Raw genomic sequence first — 12,146 nt, 5'->3', positions numbered from 1 at the left:
CACTAAGGTATGCTGATTTGTTGGTATAGAAAATAATGTATGTGGCGTAAGATTATTTTATGCATCAACAAAAACACTTAAATTTGTGCAGCTTTATTAATTTACCATAAAATGACACAAGAAATGATGAACTTTTCACTCTGTATGACACATGATATTTGTAATGTTCACCATTAATATTATACAGTTCAGACGTCCTCTGATCAAAGAGTGTAATCTAAACTGATGTTGTCCAGCCTTGCATTTCCATGGAAACTCATTTCTTCCTTTTCCGAGTTGCCAAATGACATTAAATCTATAGAAATAATCTTCCAAGTGTGCTGCTGCCTTTTCTGTCACCATCTGGTGTAAGTTCATAATCAGTGACATCACCTCTCCAGTGGGGAGAACAAACTTGTGTTGCATTTGAAGTCTGTGAATAGTGATATTAAAACCTATTCAAATTTCTTCTTAACAGACTTTCCTCACAGACAAGTGAGGAGCTAATAATTTATCTTCAGGACCAAACAGAGCTCAAATGGAAACAATCCAGTGTCAACCCACTAGAGGATGATGATATTTTCCATAATCAGCCCCTGTGAAATTAGTTCTGTTGAGGTTAATGGGGTGATAAATCCTTATACTAGTGAATCTGAAAATGACTGTTAGGTGGGAGCTTGTGGTTCTCTCGTGAGGAATTGCTGAATGTCTCTTCGCAGCTCTTCGTTACGTTTCTGGGCCTCGTCTCGGCTGCGCTCAGCATTTCTCAGGCATATCTCCAGAGCGGCCACACGGCGGCGCTCTGCCTCCAAAGCAGACTGGAGCTCTGCCACTGTGGCCTTCAGCTCCTTGTTCTCCTGTTGAAGACTGAAAGACACAAGATAGATAGTAAAAAGGCCAAGAGGAAACTCAGTATGTTCTGGACACAGTTTATGTCCTGGTATTCATCACTGAAAAGCAAATGAATCCATTCCAAAAGCATGTCAAAACTTGTCATGATACATGCCACATTTGTTTTTTCCACATAAGTGGATGTTGAAGGCTGAGTATGAAACCACGTGACTCATTTACACACACCTTATGTTATGTAAGACTGACCCGAAGTTCCTGAAGATTAACTTTTCAATTGTTTCACTCCAGTTTTGGTGATTTCCATGTTTGTTCCTTAAGTTATCATTTAGAAGTTACGTTTTGTTAAAATGTTGATTTTATAGTTTCGTATTAGCTTATAGCTTAGCTTAAGTTATATTGGGTTGGTGAGGGTCTGTCTGATGTGTAGTGAGTTAATGTTAAGGTCATGACTCCTCAGCTGAACTCACCTGTCTACAAGCTGCTGATTGTCTTTCTTCAGCTCAGACTTGCTGTTGACCTCCTGACTCAAACCACCCACTGTCAGGGTTTCTGCACTCTTCTGATGGGACAGAATCCGGGCAGGCCGGGGCTCACTGTCAGGTTTTTGGGAGCCAGCTGTTGAGGAACCTGTGTTATCACTTCCTCTTCGGGACGTGAGCCTGTGCTCTCCCTCCTTGTTACTCGTCGAAGACCCCCCGAATAATGATCCTGAACTCCGCATGTCCAGGATCTTAAAAATGTCCTCTGACAATGTCCCACCCTTCTCCTCTGTGCTCTCCTGGATGCGACTCCACCGGTTGAGAGCGTCAGCCTTAGCTGCCATGCCGGTGAGGGGGCAGTTGAAGGTGGGCAGGGTCTGGGTGCGTTTGCGGGGACTTCCAAACCAGTCATCTGCGGAAGGTGTGAGAGGCTCTGGAGGGAGGGTTTGTGGGCTGCTGTTTCCTCTATCTGGACCTAGACTGTCTGTGTCCTCTTCTTCTTCTGGAGACTCAGACAGAGATGCATCACCCATCTGAGATAAACACATAATGGAAGATCACAGATCACAGATAAACATACTAGAGATGTATTTGTGTGCAAAGGTAGTGTAAAGGTAGTTTCTCTGTTAGCTGCATGTCTTTTAACTGTAGTTAGTGAGCTGCACTGCACAGAAAACAAACAAAACTCCTGGATTAAAGTGTCAGTATGAGGAAAGTTATGTATTTCTGAGAAGTTGAGACTGAGGTCAAATAGTGAAAAAACACCAAAACATTAGGATGTGATGATGGTATATTCACACAAATTTGTATTTTATGTGGTACCCAGATTACCCAGGTACTACTACTACTTATGTCAGAGGGAAGTAATAGTGCAGCAGACTCTATATGGACCCATGATGGACTTTCATACTGAATACATAGCAACTTCTTTCTACCAACACAAATTCTTTTGGATATTCTGGTATGTGTCCTTCTTTTCACTGGCCACTGCCTGAACCTGTTTTTTTTTGACATGCTCTAATGTTATGCTTGTGTAACACCAGAACAAGCCCTAAAAACACTGATGCTTTTCATTAGAGAGGCTTAATATACCTCTGCAGACTCCCAACCCACAAAACTTCGGGGCGTGTTCTTCTGGCTCTCTGCCTTTTTTGAGGGAGGGGAGGGAAGTACGTCTTTGGAGAGAGGAAACAGAGTCTCATGCTGTCTGATCATCACTGTCATCAGCTTTTGGATCTGAGGAGTCGCTGTGAAAAAAACAAAACAAACACAAATATGAAAAGATTATGATCAAAATGGCTTAACTTTAGCTTCTTATGCTAATTCCTGATTCATTTTTCTTCAATACTTAATTTCCATATATATATCATTTATCAGTAATAGTCTAAAAGGATTAGCAGCAGCATTACTGAGATAGTAGGTGAAGTTTGTGGAATTGATAAAGTAGTTAGTACATGTTTTTATCTACTTAGTATCACAAATTACCAGGGTATCTAAATGAGCTCTTGTTTGTTAAAACTGTTTTGTTTTGTTTTTTCGCTAAACATAGTCTCTAAAAAAGAGAAGGATGTAGTCATGGTGCAGTATTGCTACATGTCATTGCTTAATAAAATTGTGGTCACATCTCATTTGGATTCAGGTTGTTTCCCAGATGCTGAGCAATTCCGTTTTCACAGAAAGAAGAAATACAGTCTCTAATTAGGCTGTTTAGCACCAACATATCAGACTCGTCTTAATAATGTCAAGGTCATAAGTTAACACGTTTCATCACTTTGATATCTTCTCAGCTCCCCGTAGTGCTCTGTAGGGATCAGCATGTTTGCTACATGTTTGTTGTGTTTGTTCAGAATACATGATGTGTTCTCACCTTTCATCACAGTGATGGGGTCTTCTATCTGAGGTTTGAGCAAGTTGATCCCCATCACTGTAGCCAAGTTCTCCACATTCATCTTATTCACCTTGGAGTGCTGCTGCACCTCAAACAAAAACCTGAAAACAAGAAGACACGAAAATAAGAATTAATTAACAGATACAGCAGAGTATGTGTCAGGACTAGAAACTGATCTCAGAACAGTATTTGGTCAATGTTTTTAACCAGAAGGACTCTGTGAGATTTGGTGCATGTACAGTAAAGTGTCTTGCTCAAAGGCATCTTAGTGAACAATAAGTGAGATGCTCCCTATAATCAGGGTGACGTCTTCAGAAGCTTCCACTCACCGGCACACATAACTGAGAAGGTTATAGTTGATTCTAGGGAGAAGAGCTATTTGCTTCTCCAATTTTTCCCAACCCTGAAAGGACACAGGAGCAACAGATTAAAGGACACACACACTCTAAATATCACAGGTCCTCAGCTTTGTGTACACACTCAGACATGTTTGCACACATATTGTTTGTTTGTACATATTGTAGTCTTTTTGTGAATAAGCATACCTCTGTTGTGAAGCTATCCATCAGGTTGGTGCAGTCTAGGAAATCTTGGTACTGAGTCCAGGGCACAACGGGCTCTGGCAGCTCCCGCAGGTAGAGCTTAAGCAGCGACGCCACTGTGTGGACATCTGTGTCACTGCAGGCAATGACACATATCCACTGAAAACTCACTTAAAATATAACTAACATTTATACCTTAAATACCCCCAGTGACCTGGCTTAAATCTATTATAGTTAAGTTAACTCAACCCTACACACACACACACACACACACGTGTGTGTGTGTGTGTGTGTATTTGCCAATGTGAGCTTGGAGTTTAATCAAGGTTTTTTTTCCATCATAACAAACAAGACCTGTGTAAATATTTTACTGGATTCATAAAAAGTATTTACATGGTGGGCTGTAGGTGTAAACAAAGTTCTTTTTTTTTACATTCTCATATCCACAAAGTTGTCTTGGAATTCACTGTTTGGGCCTCTGGGCCTAGTTTTGTATATTCAGCCGAGCTCTTGTATTCTATCTTTTATTTTTGGCCTGGAATATGACATAGAAAATCTTTCAGTAGCCCCGCTGGCTGTAACCGTGTGCTCCTTGACTGATAGATTACAAACAATCTTGTTACATGAATGTTATAATCAACAGTGCTCTGTCAGAGGAGCTTGTGATGTTGAGTAATACAGACATCCTCCTGTGTGCCTGCCAGAACAGGATGTGGTGTCGCCCTCAGCTCTGAGCAGACAGAAATCTATCAGCCTCTCTGAATCTCTGTCATCTCTCCCTACTTTCTCAGAAAAAAAAGCTGATGCTGCTGATTGATTGAGGTTAGGACATTTCCACCTTATATAGCAGTGACCTTCTTAAGTTCATACATTTACCAACCAGTTTGTGACTCTGTTGGCATGAAAATAAACCACTTTATAGTATTTCAGTAATGAGAATAACCTACTTTAGATACAAGATATGCTCCATACCACTACCACTTCTATTCATGCATACATTCAAAATGTAGCCTTCGAATCAGTTCAAGTTAAAGGTTTCCAACAAAATACAGGTGTAATATTGAGGTAGACTGAAATCATGACTGTTTTTAATCAAATCATTCATATAGCTCTAGTCTGTGCAGAGAGAAGCATGAGTGTATTACCTGGGGAAGGAGGGCCTCTCTCCTGCATCAAAGGCGTCTCTGAACTGTTTGACAGCGTTGTCCTGGCCCGGCAGGCGGAAGATGCCCTCTTCATCCAGTCCATGTTCTTTAATGAACTCCACACACTTCTGCACCAAGATTGGTACCATGTGAGGCCCGAAACGTTGCTCATATGTTACGGTGTCCATGAGACTCTTTCCAAACACTACAGAGATGCAGAAAAGTTCTACATGACATTTTTGTATAGTATGATCAGAAAAAATACATATTCAAGACAACACAATTTTATTTCTTTAACGTGGTGTTTATGCCAGTTGTAGGGTTGTGCTCTGGTAAAGCAATGTACGACATTTATTTGCTTTCATGCTCAGAGTGAGATGAGAAGATACCATACCATAGATACAGAAACAGACATGATACCTATCATGTATGTATGTAAATATGAGCTGAGCTTAGCTTGAAGAGTGCATACAGGAGAAATCAACTAGTTTCTGACTATGTTTTAGACAAGAACAGAACTTTTGCTGTCAGCATTAGGTTGCTAGGCAACCAGCAAAGACTCCAGGAAGTTACTGCTCCAGACTGAGAGATAGTCTGTCACACAATCCTCTGGAAAAACAGAACAGTTTTTGTACTGATTAAACAAATAAGATACAGTATGTTAATCAGTGAGCTTTAGAGGTGCTGATAGGTGGATTTTGTTCTCTTTGGACAGAGTCAGGCTTGCTGATTCCCCCCATTTCCAGTCTTTATGCTAAGCTAAGCTAACCGTCTCATGATTGTGGCTTCATATTTAACAGATAAATATCAGAGCAGCATCAATCTTGGTATCTAACATTCTTGACAAAAAAGTGAATGAATTAATTTCCCAAAAAACTTTGAACAATTTCAACACTTGTCTTAAAGATAATTTGATATATTCTACCTGAAGGGATTTTCATGCTGAATCATCATGTAGCTGCCAATTACAGGTGATGGATGTACATAGACTATATGTATAATATCACTACGCTATATCAACTGACAAAGACATTTCTTATTTGTAAGCTAAGAATGAACAGTAATTCAGCATTCAGTATTACAGACAGGATAGCTATTGTCACATATAATCTCAGTTTCCATAATAAGTTTTTTGTGAAATTATTTCTGTTTTGGGAATTGACAGGCATGGAAACATATAACATGACACAACTGCACTAAAGAGAATGATGGGGGGAAAAGATAGAAACAGTTTTCATAACATTTTAAGATTTACTGAACCTCCACTTGTTGGCACTCCAATGACTCTGCGTAGAGTACGGACCCACTCCTCCATGTCACTCTGGGAGTTTGCCATGAACACATATGGACATCGCTCTCTGTCTCCAGTCGTACCTGTGAAACGTGTATTATTGAAAAATAGCATCTTAGTACAAGAAAACCTTGACATGCAGCTGTCAGAAAATGTCTGAAAAATCTACAAGATTTCCTGAGTAGGCCAGAGTAGATTGCTATCATTTCTTGGTAGTTTCTAATTTCCTACCATACAGATAAGTTCTGGCCCATACAGACAGATACCAGAGAGGGACATGCAACCCAACGAGAACAGGTATCACTTTTTAAAGGTCGATCATATGCTTACGTGGTATGATCTCGAAGAGGTACTTCCCAGGGTCATCTGAGTTTGGAGGGAGTTCATTAACTTTACTGAAACGTAGCTGGATAACTCCCTGGAGACACACACACACACACAGAGAGAGAGAGAGAGAGAGAGAGAGAGAGAGAGAAGAAATGTAATGTAATGCATAAACCAGAGGCCTTTCATGTCGAGAACCAACCACTGGTATTTTTCACCAATGTTTATATTCACACATAGACCACCATATGCTACTATTAATATCAGCAGTACATGTAGTCTGTGTCTTGTATGACGCAGGTGTTTTCACTGTAGGTGTAGCACAGATTCTTTCATCGAGGCAGAGCTGTGTCACAGGGGCTTTTACAGATAAACAACACACTGAAAAGGTCAAGAAAATACTCCCTGGTCATTATTATCATTTGTTTCAGGGTCTACTCATGTTCACTGTTTACTTTACAGCATGTACTGTACAGTCTACTTCCTACAACAGTGTGCAGCCCACTTCTTCTATCTCCAATATTCATCCACAGTCCCTCTCCTTTATTACAGTTTTACACCAAGGTCAAAAGTGACGATGACTCTTAGACTTTTGGAGAAATTCCTGATTATTCTGTGGCTTCTGGAGCTTATCCATCCAGCAGAGGATGTAGGGAGCATGTGTCTGCTCTTGTTCAATGCTGAATGAAATTATGGTTACTTGGTTGTTTTACATTTTCATGAACGCTCCTCTTCCTTCCTGTTTCACTACCTCTCATTTCTTAACAGGAAGTACATCAGAAAGAGGGCAGAAAAATGAAGACATATAAGGGAAGTGAATAGAAACTAAATTTGGCACCTTGAAGTGACCGTATCACATTTTATACTTAAAGAAAAAACACCAAAGTTTTTAGTCCACAGTCACTGCACCATTTCTCTATTTTTTATGGTCTGACCACACGCTCTACATAGATGGTGATAACACCATCACCATCTATGCACATACAGCCACCCCTGAAACTCTAGCTAGTAAAAACACCATGGGAGTGTTATAGTCTCATAGTCTCTACACTGCCTTTTTGGAAGTTTGCCCACACCTTGCACAACATGTAAAGAGAGGCTCAACGCCTTGTATTCATCCCACACAGACAGATCTATAGCCTGACAACAAAGAGCATAAGATCTTGTCTGGATAGTTGATGAATGTTACAGCAATGCGTGTAAACCAGCAGATTAGAACAGATGCAACAAAAAAGACTTTAAGTGACAGGAGACCTCTTTTGAGTGGCTTCAAGCATCATTTATATTGTTTACAGGAAGTGTGCAAAGTTAGCCACACAGCTAGCAAAGTGTTTGTGGTGTTGATTGGAAATGATAAATGACCCAATTCATAGTAAACTGATGATTATGTAGATATACCAGATATTCAATACTAAAAATACTGACCATTTATTACTGTGTTGTACTTCGTAGTAATAAAAGCAAACCAGCATTATCAGAATACCACTTTATGTTAAAAAAGTAAAATGTCAATATGTAATGGAGACATAGAAATGTATTGTATTGTAATGAATTTCCACACATGTAGGTAACTGCATGTGCTAAATTCAAAAGGTCATTGTAGCCTTTGAATTTTGGAATATGTGGCATTTGTATGAATTCCTTTGGAAAAAAATGTGCATGTGTTTTATTCAAACAAAGAAATAAAAACAATCAGAATAGAAATGACACCAATAAGGACTAAAATAAATCATATTCCCAGTGTCTCACCTGGACAGTGGTCTCCTTGTCATCTTTGTGGTAGGTCAGCGTGCTTCCTCTCAGCACAAAGTAACGCTGTTGCCAGTTCTTGACTAACGACCTCTGTTGTTTCTTGAGCCAGCCGGCCTTTAGCGGCCTCTCCATGGACCTGGAGGAGCGCGGCGAGCCCGGGCCAGGGCCTCCCTCTCCAGGTATCACACTCTTGGATCGTGCTGCCAAACACCAGAACAAAACAGTTGGAAACGTTTCAAGATCCCCAACGTGCTGTGTCACATTCAGAACAGTGAAACATTACCAAAACATCAGTGCTGTTCAACTGCTGCAAAGTACTTCCCCTTTTTGATATGAATATGCATCAGCCTATCAAGGTTGAGAGACCTGCTCAACACAGGCTATTTTTGTTCACCACATTCAGGCTGAAAGGAAACTGCTGGTCAGAGCTGACCAGTTTCCTGTGGAAGGTGCACTGAATGCAGCTGTGATTCTTCTATGCAAATAACACAGCAGTCTGCAACAGCTTGACCATCAAACAATAAACTCGAAAGGTCAGTGATTAAGTTCAGTGTAGACTGAACTTGAACTGAAACCAACACAAATAAATGTCATCCTCTTTTGAACTTCTTCTAAGAATGTCACCCCTGACTGATACTTGTCACCCTTGACAAGTGTCTATGACTGTGACAGGCCATGATGAGGAGGTTTAATGCTGTGATGAAAGGACAGAGGCAGAGGTGTACGTGGCCCAGAGAAAACACAGTCAGACAGAGACACTCTGAGTAACACGCAGGGTGGTAGGACTGCAGAGATAGCCTGATTGCTCAGATTGCTCAGTTGTTCTTAAATTCACTTTGTCTTCTTAAGCAAGATGATAGAGGAGAAGAGAAGAAAAAGGGCCACACTGGGATAAACAGGAAGCTGCAACATAATTGCCGGAGGGCCGGCGACACTTTGAAGGTCTCCACCTAGAAGCTAGAGAGTTCTTTGGTCTAATATCTAACATCGCCCTCCCTTGATTAGTGGAAAGTTAAAGTGCTGTTGAGGAACCTTGAGCCCACACACAGAGGCAGATGTCACACCACACCCTCAGCTGACAAACACAAATTTCCTTTATGGCCTCAATTCATGATGAGCCAAGAGTTCTTCAGCGTGTCAGAAATGTGTTCAATACCCACCATCAAAAGGAGTTTAATTTATAAGTGCAACACTTGTCAAGAGGCGTCCAGTGGAGAATGATATTCACAGTTTCCCACAGTGTGCTGTGGTTTTTATATAGATATTAGAACTACTAGTTGAAATATTTATCATTTCCATTAAATATTCCCCTAAAGAAAGATCAATTAGAGTCTCAATGATTCTGCACAGTATGTAATTGATGACAAGATGAAGATTTCTTTGTACTTCCTGTTGCATCATGATTAGACAGCATTCAGACATGACTGGATTAATGGTTTCATAAGAGAAGTTCAACATTTCTCATCCAATGATCGACGAAAAGTAAAATGAGAATATTTCCTAAAATATCAAACTATTCCTTCAATACAGCACAAAACACTGCAAGAGAGATGTTCACTGCATTAAGAAGAACTAGTGTCAGGTCTGTTACCTGTAAACTGACAGTTATTTCTGCACACTGACAGGTTTGTGGTCGTCCTCTTAAATCTTTATGAAAGGACAGATGCAGTATGATTGTGCTCGCACATGCGTTGCGCACACGTCATATACACACCCCACACACTGTATATGTAGACAGTTACATACAGGCAGCAACAAATCCGGAGCTCTGCAGAAACTAAGCTCTTGCATCAGTTTTCTGCCTGCGTCACTGCAATTCCAGGGTAAATAAAACCTGTGGTTTGTCATGGTCCACAAAACATCTCAAGGTAAAAGAATCACTGGGCGGGGGAAGTTATACTTTCATACTGAAGCAAGACCATGATAGTAATAGCAGCCGATATCCAGTCGACATGAAGCAGATAAAATAAATGCACTGCAGGCTGCTACTTCCTTCCACACTGCTGAACAACCACTGATAGTACAAAATGATTAGAGCAGAAGAAAACATGATGCACACTGTGAACAATAGCAGCACTGTGCTGTGGAGGATAAATCCAGTCACTGCTTGTGTGCAAACCTCTTTTTATCAGCCTGCTGCAACTGTTGTGCCATCTGAGCCTGAGAGGAAACATGGCATGTTACTGCACTGATTCCACCCTATATGCAAACACTGGTAAGCATAGTATTAGTAAGTCTAGACCATGGTGCAGTTACTTTAAAATACATGACTGCACATAGTTTTGCACGCAAACACAGAGGTTGCTTAACATCTTATTTCAAACACTGGGAGTTACTTTTAAGTGACTTAAGAAAAACATTTTTAGGTTTTGAATGTCAATTATGTCAGTTATTATGTAAATTATTAAATTAAACAGTGTATAGTTGATTCTGTATTGGATGACAGTGATTTGTGTCCAAAAAAGGGTCTTAAAACAAGTCTGGTTACAATCACCACATAAGCAACCACCTCAAAAGCCAATACTGAGAAAACAAGGTGTAGAGCATTCACCTATAATTATCAGACACGTTTTTATATATAAGTATATGCCAGTATAATGGTGCCTAAGTTATACATATATACAGTGAATTTATATGCCAGAAAATTACAATATTCTTGAGGAAAAGAAGAAACACAAACTTTGAAAAGTACACAGTCTGCTATGTAGCTTGTTTCACTTAGTTTACATCCCTTCACTTGCCAACATCAGCTAAATGTCCAAATTGTAAAGTGCCAGAAAATGTGAGGTGTGACAGCGCTATATCCACACTGCTGACATTGAACGCAGCACAGTCACTGACTTACCTATCCGACCTGTCTCAGCCTTGAAGGTGCTGAAGTCCCAGTTGCGAGGTAGTTTCAGAGACATTGTCCTTAACGCATAGCACAGGTCAGTGGTTCATTTCACACATACACCTCAACCAAGCACACACACACACACCGATACACACTCACACACACACACATACACAAAAAGTATAGATATCGCAGATCACACTTCCTACTTCCTGTGTGTTAATTTTTCTTCTTCTTTTTTTCAGCCCTACAAAACGCGTCCCCTCATGTTGCCTTTACTTCCATGTTCGTACTTGTTCTGATAAGAGTTCTGTATATATGGCTTCCAGGCTGATTCACTAAAGCGTCTCCAGGGCTTCATGTAGTGGGGAGTTTTCAAATGACTAATGTTCTCAGGGGTGTCTTCTTAAAGGAAATGGTTTTCACCTCTTGGTTTGACTCCTTCTGTAAGGATGTTGCTTCACAGCTGCATGAGACAGGAGGCTGCAGCAGTCAGTATTTACTGAGGTGAATTTTACTGCTAAGTAAGCCTGAGGTATCATGCACTGACCCTGGAATACACTGATTTCGATGTTTCTCCATCTTTAAAGAAATAAAAAATAATTCATTAAATGTGTCAGTATGGGTAAAGAAATCAACTGCATATCTATTTCAAAATGGGGAAGGAGAGCAAGAGGGAAGAAAACAGTGACACACAGCAAACCACATGATTTTTTTAAAATATCTTTAATTGTCTCTGAACCAAGGCAAAGCACATTTCAGCATCAAAGAGTACAACTTTGCTCTAGACAAATGTAAAACTCAACACAAACCATTGCACAGTTTAAGAATAATATACTGAAATCAAACAGCTTTGTAAGAGCATCTATAACCACAAAATAAATTGTCCACACAGAGGAGTCTACACAGTATGTGGGACAGTCACAATTCCCATACATTCCTTTTAGAGGGTCCTGGCTGGGCAGGATACACAACAGTAAAGTGGCACTGTGTTGAAAATGGCACAGGGGGTTTCCTGGGTGCCATAAGACAAAAAAGCACTGAGAGTGGTATGTTTA

At 40.3% G+C, this 12,146-nt stretch overlaps 1 protein-coding gene across 1 annotated transcript; it reads right to left on the bottom strand.

Annotated features, from left to right (window-relative positions):
- Positions 1–77: 77 nt before the first annotated feature.
- arhgap25 (Rho GTPase activating protein 25) lies at positions 78–11,489 on the bottom strand. The gene is made up of 11 exons (XM_018669052.2): positions 11,098–11,489; positions 8,250–8,452; positions 6,507–6,594; positions 6,146–6,259; positions 4,886–5,090; positions 3,744–3,876; positions 3,528–3,601; positions 3,178–3,299; positions 2,403–2,557; positions 1,299–1,843; positions 78–846 (listed from the first exon to the last, which is right to left on the bottom strand). Exons 1-11 carry the CDS (start codon positions 11,159–11,161, stop codon positions 645–647), a joined length of 1,905 nt encoding a protein of 634 aa, XP_018524568.1. The 5' UTR covers positions 11,162–11,489; the 3' UTR covers positions 78–644.
- Positions 11,490–12,146: the final 657 nt, after the last annotated feature.

The sequence above is a fragment of the Lates calcarifer genome, linkage group LG13, assembly GCF_001640805.2.
Source record: "Lates calcarifer isolate ASB-BC8 linkage group LG13, TLL_Latcal_v3, whole genome shotgun sequence".
Taxonomy (NCBI): domain Eukaryota; kingdom Metazoa; phylum Chordata; class Actinopteri; family Centropomidae; genus Lates; species Lates calcarifer.
Note: the sequence above shows the minus strand (reverse complement) of the source record. Positions and strands in the feature narration are given on the sequence as shown.